The sequence below is a fragment of the Desarmillaria tabescens genome (assembly GCF_030435595.1).
Source record: "Desarmillaria tabescens strain CCBAS 213 chromosome Unknown EV420scaffold_41, whole genome shotgun sequence".
Classification (NCBI taxonomy): Eukaryota; Fungi; Basidiomycota; class Agaricomycetes; order Agaricales; family Physalacriaceae; genus Desarmillaria; species Desarmillaria tabescens.
The window spans coordinates 188,221-203,139 of record NW_026848340.1 but is presented as its reverse complement, the minus strand read 5'-3'; the positions used below and the strand labels follow the sequence as shown (position 1 = coordinate 203,139).

Here is a 14,919-nt window from a genome sequence, read left to right as displayed (position 1 = left end):
GCCGAGTGTACCGCCTCATCGAAAATGGAAATTGTATTCCACGTTCGGAAATCAACCGACAGGGTCCAATCTCTTGTCCGGGTCCGAATCTTTTGACAAGATCTTTCTTGGTAACGTCTAGCGCGATCATTTTCTTTTCCGTGTATTTGTAGCTAGTAATTCTTCATACTACTTTGCCCTCCCTAGAAACAAGGTGTGTACCCTATACCATGGATGGATTTTCTCTCTCTGATTTGTACTTGAGCATGAGGCCCAGGGGAGGAAAACCAATAACCAGGACCTTCACTGCCAGGGCGCTATCAGCCGCCCCCTAACCGAACGTAATTTCTAAATCAAATCCGCAGATACGCGCCCCCTACGGAAGCCCGAAAACCAATTGCAGTCGCGTTGAGGGCGGGATGTGGGGTCAGCTGAGGCCCCGTGGGGTAGGCGACCATGAGATACCCCAATAATTATTCCGTATAGGAGTCAGGAGTATCTGAACCTTTTTTGCTTAAAAGCTGCCAATCTCAGACCAGGCGAAACAAGAACCTTCTCCAGTTCTACCCACAGTTCTCCCTTCTCCTCCCTCACTCAGCTCTTTGTCGCCATGTCTTACCAGATCCCCAAAGTCCAGAAGGTCGCCATTGTGCAAAAGACCGGTGGTAGCATCGAGATTAAGAATGACTACCCCGTGAAGCAGCCGAATGAGCTGGCGCCAGGAGAGTGTCTGATCAAGATAGAGGCTTCTGGTGAGCCCGTTTCTTTCGTCACCATTTGCTTTTGTTGATTTCATTCCTCTTTTCAGGCTGTTGCCACACCGATTTGCACGCGGCTATCGGTGACTGGCCCGTCCCACCTAAGACCCCTCTCATCGGTGGACACGAGGGTGTTGGTATTGTCGTTGCTGTCGGTAACAATACAAACGCTTCGTACGTATTATCTCGTTCAATTCTTTTGAGTATTGACGCATCCGTTCTCTTTATCTAGGCCAGTGAAGCTCGGTGACCGCGTTGGTATCAAATGGCTCGCTGACTCTTGCTTGAACTGCGAGGATTGCCGCAAGGGTCGTGAACAAAGTGCGTACTCTTCTAAATGTATTTTCGCTACTAACTCTATCAACTTTTCAGACTGCGCTCAGTGCAAGCTCAGTGGCTACACCGTCGACGGTACCTTTGCCGAATACGTTGTCTCATATGTGAACCACGTTACCCCCATCCCCGAAGGATTCCCCTCCGACGCCGCTGCCTCCATCCTCTGCGCTGGTGTCACCGTCTACCGCGCAATCAAGTACAGCCAAACCAGCGCAGGCGACTGGATCGTCCTCCCCGGTGCTGGAGGAGGTCTCGGCCATCTTGCCGTGCAGTACGCCCGTGCTCGTGGTCTCCGAGTCATCGCCATCGACTCTGGTGCCGAGAAGAAGAAGCTCTGTGAGTCCCTTGGTGCTGAGGTCTGGATCGACTTCAAGGAGTCGAAGAACATCGTTGAGGATGTCAAGGCTGCCACCGGTGGATTCGGAGCTCACTCTGCTGTTGTTACCGCTGCACATGTGAGTATTCTTGCCTGTGGTAAATTATATGTGCTGACTTGTGCGATTACAGAGCTCTGGCTACACGCAAGCCATTGACTACCTCCGCCCTGGTGCCACCCTCATGGCTGTCGGTCTTCCAGGAGATGCGACCTTGAACGCCTCTATCTTCTTCACCGTCTTCAAGGTAGGCGTTTCATATGTAATTTCTAATGGCTGCATATCTGACAATTCCGTAGAGCATCAGCATCCTCGGTTCCTACGTTGGTAACCGTCAAGATGCTCGGGAAGCTTTGGACATCGCCGCTCGCGGGCAAGTGACGGTCCACTTCGTTTCCAAGGACCTCAAGGAACTCCAGAAGTAAGTCTACATTTGTTCTTGAAGAAATTGTTTCTAATTTTATACTACCTTTAGTGTCTACGAAGGAATGAGCGCCGGAAAGGTTGCTGGACGTGTTGTCTTTGACTTCACGAAGTCTTCTTAAGCGGTGGTGGTAAAGAAATAGAAAATGTATCTGTAACTCAGGAGCTTTTGTAATGCTTATTTATTTTCAATCCATCAAGTGTTCTGCTGCAAACGATATGATTACCTTTCCCTTTCAATTTCGACATCAGCAACAGGTTTATCCATCTCCTATAGTTTCTACGGAGGCTCGATGGTTCACATATTCCAGCGAAGGTGATTTCTCGGCGTCCAACTAATTACGGCTATTTGACATCTCACCCAGACCCAAATTACCGCTCCCCGTAAGGCAGGCTCCTCGCGTAGTTCAAAACCTGGGGAAAGTTACGACCAATTATGATGCAATAATTAATGATCAACCCTTAGTTGACTGTATATTTATGACAAGTTCGTCATATATTGCTAAGTGTAATAAAATCAACCTGAGCGCAGCATATTCATAATCTTGTGGGACGAGGAAAACAGTCTTATCGTAAGTACGTACGGCTCTCATGACCTTCTTTCGGAACACCGAAGGCATAGACGTCAAGCTACCATGTTCCTCTTCTTACCCTACACTCTTCATCCCACAGGTAGGCTTGTGTAGGCCATCCCGCTGGGGTCCAGTTAGCGTACGTTCCTGTCCTCTTCCGCTGTTTTACATCTTTAACACGCCTTTTCAATGCTGTGATACCATCCGACCGCAGTGGCGAGTCATCATTATCAAAGTCGTCTTCAACATCTTCGCCGTCCCCCTCTCCATAATCAGAGTCTAAGTCGCTTCCATAATATGGCGCGGGCCAGGCATCTGCTGGGTTACCCCAGCCATTATGAGGAGGAGGCCCGGAGTTCCTTTCGAGAGAAACGATTTCAACAGACTCAATGCCTCGGCGTTCTTCTGCTAAGACCGCAATGAAGAATGCTAGAAAATCCGACGTGTCTGCGGCGTACTTCTCCAGTCTCAGAGACCTGAGATGGGGACATGGGACGTCAGAGTTTCCTTCGCTGCGGGGATAGAGACCTTCTAAGATACGTCTGATTTTGTCCATATTATTGGAACGGATAGTGAATCTTTCAATGGATGACATGTGGTCGAATGTGTCTCGCCACATCCGAGAGATAGTGTCAAATTGAAGACCGCCGGCGTTGTGTGGAGTAGGTAATGGATTGGCTTCGAAGAGTAACGTTCTGACATTACTCAAAGGGAATCGAAGGGGGATCGTGGAGAGCTGTGGGGTAGAGATACGCCCCCGGATGAACAATACGCCATCGACAACACTGAGTATATCGTTCGAAAAACTGTCACTGTTGGACTCCATCAGGCGGTACTCCGTGATATTTTGCAGATTTTCGAGGTGAGAGATGTCCGAAGGAAAGAGTGAGGAAAGCTCTTCTTCATTATTAGTGAGTGGCGATCCCCAGAAAAACATATTCGCATGTTTGGGGAGGGATAGATGTGATAGCAACCGGGTGATGGCAAAAGTGCCATTACAAGGATTCATACTGAATTCACGAAGGTGATCAAGGGCAACCAAGCGATCGAGGGGTACTAATGGGAGGTCATCGGAAATATAGCGAGTTGGCCCGACATCAATTAACGCAAGCGTCTCCAGTTGAGGTGACGATTCCAGGATATCGAGGAAGTTGGAGGTGGAAGGACGAGATGATCGATCCTGGTCGTACAAACAGAGGTGTGTTAGGTTCGTGAAATAACCCTTTGGCCACGACGTAAAATATCCGAGACAAAGTTGCTTCAGTCTTGGCATCTCGTCGTTGAAGAGCTTGTGAAGGGCAGGTTGCAATCCGATGAAACGAGGCTCCTTGTTCATTAATAGTGATAAGCGCACTAGATTGGGTGCACTAGTATCGGTGAGGAAGATCGAGGACCCGAGAAGGGATCCAGTCTCTCAAAAGTCGGCGTGAAGCTCACGGATACGAGGTAACGACTCCATGATAGCTGTTAAATACTGCTGGTCAAAGTATGGCTTTGTCAAACCAGCGACAACTGTGATGAGCGAGTCTCCGGAACGTTTTAAGAATGTGTGAGGGCTGCGTTCGTTGTCGATGGTTGTCCAAAACGAATGGAAAGTTGTAGCTACCCCACGCCAATGGCGACAGACCCGGAGCACGCACAGCCAGTTTGTAGCTTGGGTGTAGCCACTCCGCGCACCAAAGAGAGGAAGAAAGCCAGGAAGATGATGCTGCGCCATACTGAAGATGACAGAGAGGAGCTCTGGTGGGATACGATTGATGGGCTGGAGAGAATTACGAGCGCCTCTGATAACCGCAACAGCCGTCTGCAAACGTTTCTCCATCTTATCAAGCTGAGTAATGATTTAGATTTCAAAGAACAGACAAAGGTAGCCACACCGTACTTTTCTAGTATCCCACTTGACCGCACTGTGAATAGAAAATGAATGAAATGTCCTTGTCAACAGTTGTAACACGCACTTTCTCTGTATCCTATATATTAAAGCATCCATGAGCTCTTCAGATGTCATTGTATACGCACTCGCAGCCATGATGCAGGATAAGGACCAAAAGGCGCTGTACTGGCGCCTGAATGAGAGTTGGCGTGATCTGTGATCACGCTGGCATGAGATCGATATCAACCAAAAGCAGAACTAGACATACTTAGCCGAAAGAGACGGGCATGAGGCAACAGGCACCCTCATTGTTCACAGACGGCTGTGTAGAGTGTGCTTTAATCCCGTAATCATGTTCGACAGCATAGAAAGTATCCTACTTGAATCAATGGGACCAAAAAGGTGCGTTCAAGGCTGATTAGATATTTCACGTGTCAAGGGGAAAATTTACATGTAAATGAGCATTCCCGAATCTCTATGGTATCATCGTTATACTGAAGCACATGCATCGTTCTTTCCAGGCGAAGCGCATGTAAACAGAAATGTTGATTGTCCGGAACTGTATCTGAAAAGGGAAATTTATCAGCAAGCAATTAAGAGGTAGAAAGGATTCATGACCTAAACAAACTAGAGAATTTGCCAGTCGAAGTGTGTGATGGCGTCGGAACAGGTATTCTTCGTGGATTCTAACTCAGTGAGCGCAGTTTACTATTTCATAAGAGTACTTGAAAGCGGCATTGACTGTCGACACTCGTATATCCAAGGATAAGAAACTGTAGTAATTATCAGCTCTGAGCTGGCGCCTAAATGATCGGAGATCAGCTAAGCATAAACGCACGATAAAACGAACCACCTGATACTGATTTCGCAATTGCGATTCAGTATTTGACAGCATAAATGAATGATGAATGCAACGACAAGGATAGGCATTTAGCCCTGCATGAGAGAAGATCAGTTTTCCATGGCGTTCTAGGTCAGCACCAGAATGACAGGAGAGCATCATAGAAGGAAGCAAAGATTTCAACTCGGAGGACTGGACCGGACATCGTCCAACAGTCGGGACAGATTTCATCTTCGGCGTTTATCTTAGGACATGACCTTCAACCGACGAGTAAATTTCAAACTCTGCACTATTGTCGCACCTTGGAAATTATCACCTTAGTATCTAATCCGATGTGGCATATTCATTATCCTTGGTCGGACGTTATCTCATTAAATTCGTAAGTACTCAGCCAACAACAATGGAGGAAAAGTCCACGCCGAAAACGGAAAATCTCAATCCAAAAGTCATAAAAGAATCGATAGAAGCTACCACCCAAGGCTAGAGATTCTTCTCGTATCGTATTCCTTCTTCCAAAGATAAGTTTGCGTAGGCCATTCCTTTGGGGTCCAATGGGTATACGAGTTCGTCCTCTTCATTTGATTAACATTCTTAACACGTCTTCTCAAGGCTTCTAGACCGTCTGATTGCAGCATAGTTTCTCCCGTCTCATCCTGATCATCTTCACAGCCGTCCACTTCAGACTCATCATCAGAATCACTTCCATAAGGCGGAACCCAACTTGAGCCAGACCATGTGTCCCTCCAGCGCTTGGGTGGCCTATTTAAAGAGACAATCTCGACAGATTCAATGCTCCGACGTTCTTCCGCCAGCACCGCAATATAGAAGGCGAGGAAGGTTGATATATCCGCTGCGTATTTCTCTATCCGCAGAGACGTGAGAAGAGGACATGGAGCTAATTTTTCAGGACCTCGAGGATAGAGACCTTCCAAGATCACTTTAGCCTTGTGCATGTCGTCCGAGCGGATAGTGATGACCTCAACAGAAGGCATGTGTTCGAACGCAACTCTCCACATCCGGGATATAGTATCGAAGTTACCATGTGCATGGCGGGGGGAACAGCGATTGGTGTTGAAGAGCAATCTTTTTACGTTATTTAGTGGGAATTTAAGGGGTATAGTGGCGAGTTGAGCCAATGCGAAGTTTCCACGGATAAATAGGACACCATTGATCACGGCGACAATGTCAGGGGAGGGGCGTCGGTCGTTCCCGGACTCTATCAACCGATATTCCTGGATGTTTTGCATGTTTTGGAGGTGGGAGATATCAGAAGGGAGGAGGGAGGAAAGCTCTTCTTGCTGTTGAACTAGCGGCTGGCCCCAGAAGAACATGTTCGTTTGTTCGGGTAGGGCTAGGTGCGATAGTAATCGTGTGATGTAAGCGATACCGTTGCTGGCATTCATGTTGATCTCATTGAGATGATCGAGAGCCACAACGCGGTCGATAGGAACCAGGGGTAGGTCATCGGAGATGTAACGTGTTGGCCCAGCGTCAACCAATGCAAGCTTCTCCAGACGTGGCGACGACTCCAAAAAGTCGAGAAAATCAGACGTCGAAGGGCGTGTAAATGTGTCCTGCTCATACAGGCAAAGGTGCGTTAGGTCCTTGAAGTATTCTTGTGGCCATGATGTGAAATATCCGAGACAGAGCTGCTTCAGTTTCGGCATTTCTCCCATAAACAGCTTCGAAAGCTTGGAGGAAACCCCGACAGCCGTATGTGGATGATGATTTGGTAGCAGTGACAGGCTCACTAAATTTGGTGCACCATTTGTGAGGGTAATGCTGGACTCAAGATGCGATCCACTGTGACAAAAATCGATGTGAAGCTCGCGAATGCGAGGCAGTGCCTCCATCATCTTTGCCAGATAATGTTGGTCAAAATGTGCCTTCTTCAAACCGATAACAACCGTAAGCAATGATTCGGATGAACGTTTCAGAAAGGTGAGGGGCATATGATCGTTATCGATGGTGGCCCAAAGGGAATGAAAGGTGGCGGCTACACCGCGCCAATGACGACAGACCTCGAGAAGGCGCAACCAATCCCGTCCTTTGGTATAGTCACTGCCTTTCCCGACGAGAGGAAGGAAGCCGGGAAGGTGGTGCTGTGTCATACTGAAGATCACCGCGAGTAGTTCTGGCGGAATACGGTTGATAGGCTGATGGGAATTACGGGCACCTCTGACAACAGCTGCTGCCGTCTGAAGACGCTTCTCCATGGCATCAATCTGAGAAATCGCTGAGATTTGAATCATAGTGAAAGAACGCCACATACCTTGGCGGTGTCCCACTTAGAGGCGCTTTGTGAGATTCAAATCAGTGGGAAACGGGTTCCGGATAGAAGTTACACGTACTGTTTCTGTATCCTTTGCATCAAGGCATCCATAAGCTCTTCCGAGCTCAAATGGACCATGCTGGGAGTCATGGCGGAAGGCAAGATATAAAGACGCCGTGTGGTGTTTGACGGAGCAAGAGCTGTTGACATCACTCGGACCGGATAAAGCCGAGCAGAAACGGAGGGCAGATTCGACTTCGACACTGGACGTCGGACGCTGGTGATGGCTCCTCGAACAATATCAGAATTTCGAGGGCTGATTACATTTTTAGAAGCGACTTGAGATTGCCGTCGCCATGATCCCACCACGACACAGACTATTCATTAGGCCAAAAATATGTATAACAGCCCAGACTGAAGGATAATTATGCAGGTTTTTATCCTGTGACACGATAAATGGTGCATGTCTTGCTGGAAGTACGTAGGAAGTACGCCAGCACCAGAACAAAATGCCACTGCTAGCTGGGACTCAGCTCATCTTGAGCTCATCGCCCAGGGGCGCATTGATGATATTAGTCGATAATTTAATTATGAGATTTTTTTGCGGCAAAATAAGAATCAGCAGGACGATAGTCAATGATCTCGAGTCGCACGAAATAGCAGTACAAGTTGGGCGTAAGCAGTCTGAAGCATGGAATTGCTGGAAGCAAATTTAGGCCGGCTTACATAAGAATCACGTGGACGAAATCAACAGTCGCGTTCTTATGATATCAACTTGCATTTGCGCGACTGCTAGGTCTGGATAAATCTCGTCAAGCAAGATAACCTGCGCACATTATGTCAGTGTCAGATTCTGTCAAAGAGAAGATGAACTCTGGTTTCCTGGTTGTGCTTCATGGCCAAACTAGGCTTCTGTTACCGAAGTCGATGTTTAGTACCTCATTTGATGTGCGTGTCTTTCCCTGATTGATTTTATCCAATACAGACTGCGATATAGCAAGCAATAAATATACTAGCGTGCCATTTCCCCGAAATACCTCCACACCGAATGAGGCTGAGTACGGACAATCCTGTTGAATGCGAAGGGCAACAGGTTGCTCTGTCAGCCGCGTCGTGGGTTGATATTTTACCAGAATTGACTTCCGTTCGGGTGTATGATGTTGGATCTGTATCTCAGACAAGTTTCGTCGTCATCTTGTTTTCTTCGCTGTCAGCTGATTATATATTTTATGGAAGGTTTGTGTCTTCAAGCGCAAGCATCTGACTCCCATTACTGGAGTGATGATGAAGAAAAGGTGGTTGTGTCTGCTCAAGAAAACGAAGATAAAGATGACGCGAACTCCAAGGTCCTCGTATCCTTTCGCGACGCATATGGGGGCACTCTTGCATTTCGAACGCTTCCAGAGAATCTTATAGCAACCCATCTAGCAGCATATACATCCGAGTTTGGCAAAGAACAGTCAATGCTGTGCGTCTTTTGGCGGGGAGTGATCCTGGATGTTGACACAACATTTGCCGATAACAATATAAAGCACTCTGCCGTGTTTTATGTTGTCGATGATGTTATTTCCCCAACATCTGTTGTCAGATTCTCAGCTTGTTCATCGATGGCTCTTTCCAACCGCTCGCATCCGTTCAGGAACTCATCCGATGGCAGAAAATTCAAGTTCTTGACCATCAAAAGCCTTGATAAACGGATATTATTTCCTCGGTCGATGCTAGGAACGTACGACGTAAGTTTATACTGCCTGTGGTCCTTGAAATTCCTTTAAATCACAATAGGAAGCAATAGATGCCATTTCAGCACATTTTCCAAAGCTCAAGAAAGAAACATTATCTCTGCGAACAAATGCTTTTCCGGAATGCGAGGGCGAATACGTTGAGATCCCACCGACTACGTGGACACATGCGCTTCCAGAACTGAAATCAGTAGACGTCGAAATCGAGACCGAGACCGATGTGATCAAGCAATACCCAACAATCCAAATCTTATCCCCCGCTGGAGCGCAGTTTGAGGTAACTGTCAAACTGGACTTGGAGCAAGAATGGATGTTCGATGTTGTGATGAAACGACGTTGGAGGACAGTGGCAAGGAAAAGTGGGCCTCGATATTACCGATACCAGACCGAATGGTGTGCACAAGTCGGAGTGCAGAGGGACATTCTCCCTGCGATTCCTGGCCCTCGCGATCCAAGACCGCGCTTAGAGCGGCAGAGTGTAAGATTGCATACAAGCCTTGTCTTCATGCTAATCATTTCTTCCTTTGCCAGGGCTCTGGAAACCTAGACGACCACCACGCAGTTGTTCTGTCCAGAGACTCGGTTACTTTCTATCTCAATAGAGTTTTGCGGACTATAGGTCTGGGAGCAGAAGCTCGGGCTCATTTCATATCGTATGATCGTCTCGTTTTGGAGGGGTTCGTTTATCTGATATATCATGCCAGAAACAACCTATCTGGCCTTATGGCAAAGCCGTATGTTGCCTTGGTATTCGTTCCTCAATCCGTTTACGAAGATCAGGCGCCAATGGAAATAACGCCATATCCAGATGTCGTAACACGGATCCTTATGCTGTACAAGAGTGTACCTGCCGCACACATTGAACGATGGAGTAATGCTGTCAAACGAGCTGAGGAAAGCACGCAGCGTTGGATAGACATCATTGGTCTAGATGCTAGGCGACACGATGAGACATTGTGTCGGGTTTGGCAATGGGCCTCACTTAATTACTTACCTGACGAATGCTGAATTGATATTCGACTTGATAGGCTATTCTGTACGGATGTCAACAATGCAATAAAAGATTCGTTAGGTGTATACAAGTCGTAAAAGATCATGAGATATACAAGGCGATCGAACGCTCTAGCAATGATAACAGTCAAGGATCCCCGTTCTACATTCGTATCGGAATAATCTCAGTATTCATAATCCTCATACTCCTCCGCCTCCGCATTTTCTGCGGCCTTCTCTTTCGCCTCCCTAGCCACCTCCTCCTTCGCCTGCTCCATACAAAACAAAAGCTCGTCGGTAATGTCCCGCTTCATTGTGACTGTGACGCGCCAGGTTTTATTGTCCGGAGTCCAGAAGGACGAGATACCGAAATCATCGAGGTTCTTGTCCTCAGTTATGGCCCAGTTCGGATCGGTGCACATTCCTTTGAGTGAGCCTTCGATGCATTCCTATAGTGAATATGTCAATAGGGAAGTGACGAAATGCAAGGCAGAGAACGTACTATCATGAAATCTTTGACATGACTAGCCAAAAAGAACGCAAGGTCTCCATGTGTAAGAATGCCGGCGTCTTCGGGAGAAAAGGTAATGGTCCTTCTAGTATTGTATCCCGGCCACTAGATAATAGGTATAAATTCAGCATCTACCATTATCAGAGCAGACTCTACTCACAAATAAGTGCCAGACGAATTCGGCCCTGCCTTGGAATTTCTTTTCCCAAAAGGCCGGTACGTTGGGGCTAGTGAGGTTCCTTCTCGAAAGTGCGTCCGTCAACGAGCAGCCAAAGATTACACCATCCGAGACGGTGGAAGTGGTGAACAGAGTAGTACATTCGTCCAGTGGATGTATGGCTGGGAGATTCACTTGCGGAACAGGGACATTGCATAGCAACTTTGCTCTATCTGTTCGTGGCACTTTGAGGCGGGTATCTGACTGAATAAGGAAGACGCGTTGTCGGTTGGAACGTTCACGCCCGTCCGAGAGAACGCCGCTGGACTCGGAAAGGGAGAGTCTCGGATATGCAGGGTTGGATGTGGGCGGGGGCACGTAAGATGACTAGGTCACAGTTAGTTTAAGTCGCCGAGGAGGGAATAAACGAACGTAAGGTCGCGGTTTTTTGGGACCGTCCTAGAATATGATCAGCTACAAGGCCAAGTAACAAACGAAGAGGAACAAACCTCTTGTTTCATCTTCGATGTGGCTTTCCTTCGAGGTTTCGATGAACTGGTCTTCTTCTTGGAGACCGGCATAACAGAATAGAGAAGTATCGAATTCAGCAGAAGATGGTAGGACCAAAAAGAGAGTGAAGGGTCTGTATTGTCTGCCGCTGGTCCAAGTGGCGTGTAACTGACTTCCGAGGCCCGGTTCGGAGTACTGTCAAAGGCAAACGGTTGCGATGTCTTAAATGGACTTGGTACGAACAAAGAAAAGGTAATTGATCGTGCGTTTCATCCGATCTTCTTCCTTTTGGAATGAATGGCACAGTGAACAGACCCTGAAGGTAATAGTCAATCATTAAAAGCAGATTAAAAGAGTTAGAATTGATAGCGCCCACCTTTAGAGAAAGAAAAGTCGTCGGAGTATATAGGAGGGTCAAAGCGCAGATTAGGCACTCGCCAACACTTTCAAAAGTCGGAGTCTTCCATTAATAAATTGAATGATCAAATTATCAAAGCCCCAGCCATGATAACAAAGAACTGTGAGCACGAGAATGGGTCTGCTAAGATCACAGATATGAACCAGCAAACGTTGCACATTGTCCATTCTTCAGGGTATGGCAGCCGGCCAACTATTTGGCATTTGCTAGATACTCAACAAACGCGACAGGGCATAATAAGCATGAAGTGAGTGGGACATTATACGATGATTCCGCGAGCCCATTGGCTGAAGATGGTCCCAGTTCAGCTGGGAGGGCTGATCACAGTTAGTAAAGAACGAAGGGTCTGACAGTGATGGGCTCTCGACTGGCATTTCGGGCGAGCGAATGATGTGGAATGGTGATTTGGGTGGGTTCGGGAAGGAAGCAACAACTTGTTCTCGTTCGGCCATCTTCGGCCGGCTTGGTACCATGCCGCCGGATTTTCGGGTCCTGCCGCTCGCCGATTTGCTGTCATGAAGATTGCTTGAAGATCGCATGTACTTGGCGTGTACTTTCTCATTCTGGTGAATTTTATCTCTAACATTTCTTTCACGGTTGTTGATTGTACTTAGGTGGAATTATCCTCCAACCTGCCAACAGATCAACAGTTCTGCCGTCGACTGGGGTTGACACTTTCACCTAACTTCAAATTCGAACGATATGGTGGTCCCACGCTGCCCGCAGCCCGTAACTATCTATTCTGATATCATTCTCGTATCCACTGCGGCTCTATCCTTTTTGGAGTGAACTTCTATCACTGAAGATATCTTTTACAGCCAATCCCGACGTAGTTAAGCACCAAACGCCGTAGCGCCGCTCAAGTCTACGACAGTACTTTTCCAAGACACTAATTGGCACCAGAATGCACCTCGGATGATTGTCTCCTTTCTGTCTGTGGCCTCGTGCGACGCAATCTCAATCTAACTCCTGGGAAACTCATAATATGCGCTTGATAGACTGACAAAAAAGGGTATGACAATCTGTCCGAACTTATGCTCATAAACCTTGGCTTGAGCAACTGAGAAGGCTTTATTGGGAAAAGCTCATACGGAGTCGACAAAGGTGCGCACTTGAAGATTAAATGGATTAGACCCTTCATGATATGATTCTGGCCAGCAGGCTCCACCGTGTACGGCATGAAACCTTGTTTTTATGCTCGTCTTGTCTTTGTGAATATCAAACTGTACGTCACTCGCAGGCTCTATTTGAGTAAGACCTATCACACCTATCTGAAATTATCTCATTCTCTAACTGTCATGACCAATTTTGCTCCGGCCCATATAGCATGGGCCTATCACGCGTAACCTCATGATTTCTCGGAAGTTTCTGTGTCAATCAATGAAAGTAAATACCTATCCTTGTCTTGATTCCTGGGATTATTCTGACCTAGGCCTGTATGTTGTCTCCTGCCGTTAACAATCTACTAGGAAAAAATCAAGTTGATCATATACTTATTCCCGTATCATTCTAACGTAATATCTCTTTCCTGTGCCTGTGAAATCCAGGGCCCTATTGACCACGTACGAGGAACGGCACTATTGATACTGCCAAGAACTGGTACATCTGAAGCCGCTAAGAAAAGAATGCTCTCACATGCGTGGGCTATGAATCCGCCACGACTTCCTCATCTTGGCTCTACGAACACCATTACTCCTGGTCATCAGTCGGCTCCTATGAAGGCATTGATGCGAACTGCAGTGCTATCGCGACTCATGTTTCGATCTATTGTACTTAGTCAAAGATAACGCTTCATTTTGCGCTCTTCAGGGCTAGATTTGCCACCGTCAGACATCCGGGGGAATCATCATGTGAGGGTGTGTGTATCTTGAACCTCCGCTCGATCTTCGTGTAATTTTTAGGACACCAATGGAAGGACAAAAGTCGCGTTACGCTTCCGTGTTATCTATAGTAAGTGAATTCTTAGGTACCACCTACCAAATATCCTTTCCCACTCTCTTATGTCTTTGTTCAAGATTCCTCTCTTGTTCTCTGATGCAATCTGCATGCGCCTTACAGGAAAACCTCCCAATGATCCACTTCCTTTAGTCGAGCATATTGTTCCCGACTGGAGAGAGAGATTTCTCAAGAGCCTCGCATGGCCATGCGCATTTCTACGGGTAAGTCGCCGGTAACACTTTGCTTATCGTCTGGTTCATATCTTTTTTGGCCAGGTTATATCTTGGTCTATCTGTATCATTGAAGCGATCGTCATATTGGCCTACCACTTTCCGTCACTTTCAGCATCTCATTTCGTCCTGTCAACCTTGGATTTTAACGGCCATACACATGGAATTGTCATTACCCCTCTCTTCCTCTTGGGGAACGTCCTCACGATTGCGGGAACCCTTATTCGCCTGTGCTGTTATCGCGTGCTCGGGCGCCTTTTCACTTTCGAGCTCAGTATACACCAGGATCATTGTCTCATCGTGCGGGGACCCTATGCCATCGTTAGACACCCTAGCTATACGGGGATGATCTTGACCATTCTTGGCGCAATATGCAGCCAATCAACCGGATCGTGGGTAATGGAATGCGGATTAATCGACATGTGGTTTGGGAAGGGTTTGGTCATGTATTGGTTACTCGTTGCTGCAGCAGTTGTGGCAAGTCTTTTGTTCAGGATCTCCGTTGAGGATCGATTACTCCACAGAAAATTCGGTCGCGAATGGACAGAGTGGAACCAAAAAGTGCCATATGTTCTGATACCCGGGGTGTATTAGGGATTCGAAAATCTAGAAATGGTGAGTGATATGGCGTCCGTCATCGATTATTATCACCTGATCCCAGCCTTTAAGGACTTGCACTGTCGATTTCGGCGCTGTTGTGTCTGGGAAGGGGGAATTGCGCTTTGGACGAAGAATGTAGAGTATTTTGCTGAAGAAGGGATCTATTGAATCGTCTACATGAATTCTTATATAAATAGCCAAAAAATCCTAGTAGCTGTAAGGCGCTGGAGCCTGGAATCGCCATTTTCCTAATCCCGTCTGTCCGTTGTTTAAGCCGGAAGGCATTCTGTAGCCCGAAGTATGCGCCTCGAGGATTATGATGGGAGATTCGTTGAATAATGCAGACAATAAGAGCACAAAACAAGACAGGTTACCTAGATCCTTTTCATAGCATAGAG

At 47.1% G+C, this 14,919-nt stretch overlaps 6 protein-coding genes across 6 annotated transcripts; 3 read left to right on the top strand and 3 right to left on the bottom strand.

Moving 5' to 3' along the window:
- Positions 1-589: 589 nt before the first annotated feature.
- Positions 590-1,992, top strand: EV420DRAFT_1622217 (chaperonin 10-like protein; the record flags this gene model as incomplete). The annotated part of the gene is made up of 7 exons (XM_060475784.1): positions 590-731; positions 788-911; positions 970-1,058; positions 1,110-1,528; positions 1,581-1,694; positions 1,747-1,868; positions 1,923-1,992. 7 exons carry the CDS (start codon positions 590-592, stop codon positions 1,990-1,992), a joined length of 1,080 nt encoding a protein of 359 aa, XP_060326537.1.
- Positions 1,993-3,544: 1,552 nt separating this feature from the next.
- On the bottom strand, positions 3,545-3,808 carry EV420DRAFT_1252766 (uncharacterized protein; the record flags this gene model as incomplete). Its single annotated transcript, XM_060466744.1, has 1 exon — positions 3,545-3,808. A coding segment is annotated over one exon (264 nt), but the record flags the coding sequence as incomplete, so codon positions are not given.
- Positions 3,809-3,856: 48 nt separating this feature from the next.
- Positions 3,857-4,471, bottom strand: EV420DRAFT_1647331 (uncharacterized protein; the record flags this gene model as incomplete). The annotated part of the gene is made up of 3 exons (XM_060478032.1): positions 3,857-4,273; positions 4,325-4,349; positions 4,401-4,471. 3 exons carry the CDS (start codon positions 4,469-4,471, stop codon positions 3,857-3,859), a joined length of 513 nt encoding a protein of 170 aa, XP_060326535.1.
- A 1,152-nt stretch (positions 4,472-5,623) lies between these two features.
- On the bottom strand, positions 5,624-7,578 carry EV420DRAFT_1647330 (uncharacterized protein; the record flags this gene model as incomplete). The annotated part of the gene is made up of 3 exons (XM_060478031.1): positions 5,624-7,381; positions 7,429-7,453; positions 7,508-7,578. 3 exons carry the CDS (start codon positions 7,576-7,578, stop codon positions 5,624-5,626), a joined length of 1,854 nt encoding a protein of 617 aa, XP_060326534.1.
- A 1,079-nt stretch (positions 7,579-8,657) lies between these two features.
- Positions 8,658-10,606, top strand: EV420DRAFT_1711692 (uncharacterized protein; the record flags this gene model as incomplete). Its single annotated transcript, XM_060479641.1, has 4 exons — positions 8,658-9,161; positions 9,211-9,645; positions 9,699-9,820; positions 9,872-10,606. 4 exons carry the CDS (start codon positions 8,658-8,660, stop codon positions 10,173-10,175), a joined length of 1,365 nt encoding a protein of 454 aa, XP_060326533.1. The 3' UTR covers positions 10,176-10,606.
- Positions 10,607-13,339: 2,733 nt separating this feature from the next.
- Positions 13,340-14,743, top strand: EV420DRAFT_842532 (uncharacterized protein). Its single transcript, XM_060483672.1, has 4 exons — positions 13,340-13,691; positions 13,769-13,912; positions 13,967-14,536; positions 14,591-14,743. The coding sequence occupies exons 1-3, from the start codon at positions 13,662-13,664 to the stop codon at positions 14,513-14,515; spliced, it is 723 nt and encodes a 240-aa protein (XP_060326532.1). The 5' UTR covers positions 13,340-13,661; the 3' UTR covers positions 14,516-14,536; positions 14,591-14,743.
- Positions 14,744-14,919: the final 176 nt, after the last annotated feature.

What these genes read in the sequence shown, in the direction of transcription:
- EV420DRAFT_842532 (XM_060483672.1), top strand. Translation starts at nt 13,662, where the DNA reads ATGGAAGGACAAAAGTCGCGTTACGCTTCC. An exon ending in AAAAGTCGCGTTACGCTTCC is followed by an intron (nt 13,692 to 13,768) that starts GTGTTATCTATA and finishes TCTTTGTTCAAG; the next exon opens with ATTCCTCTCTTGTTCTCTGA. An exon ending in GGCCATGCGCATTTCTACGG is followed by an intron (nt 13,913 to 13,966) that starts GTAAGTCGCCGG and finishes TTTTTTGGCCAG; the next exon opens with GTTATATCTTGGTCTATCTG.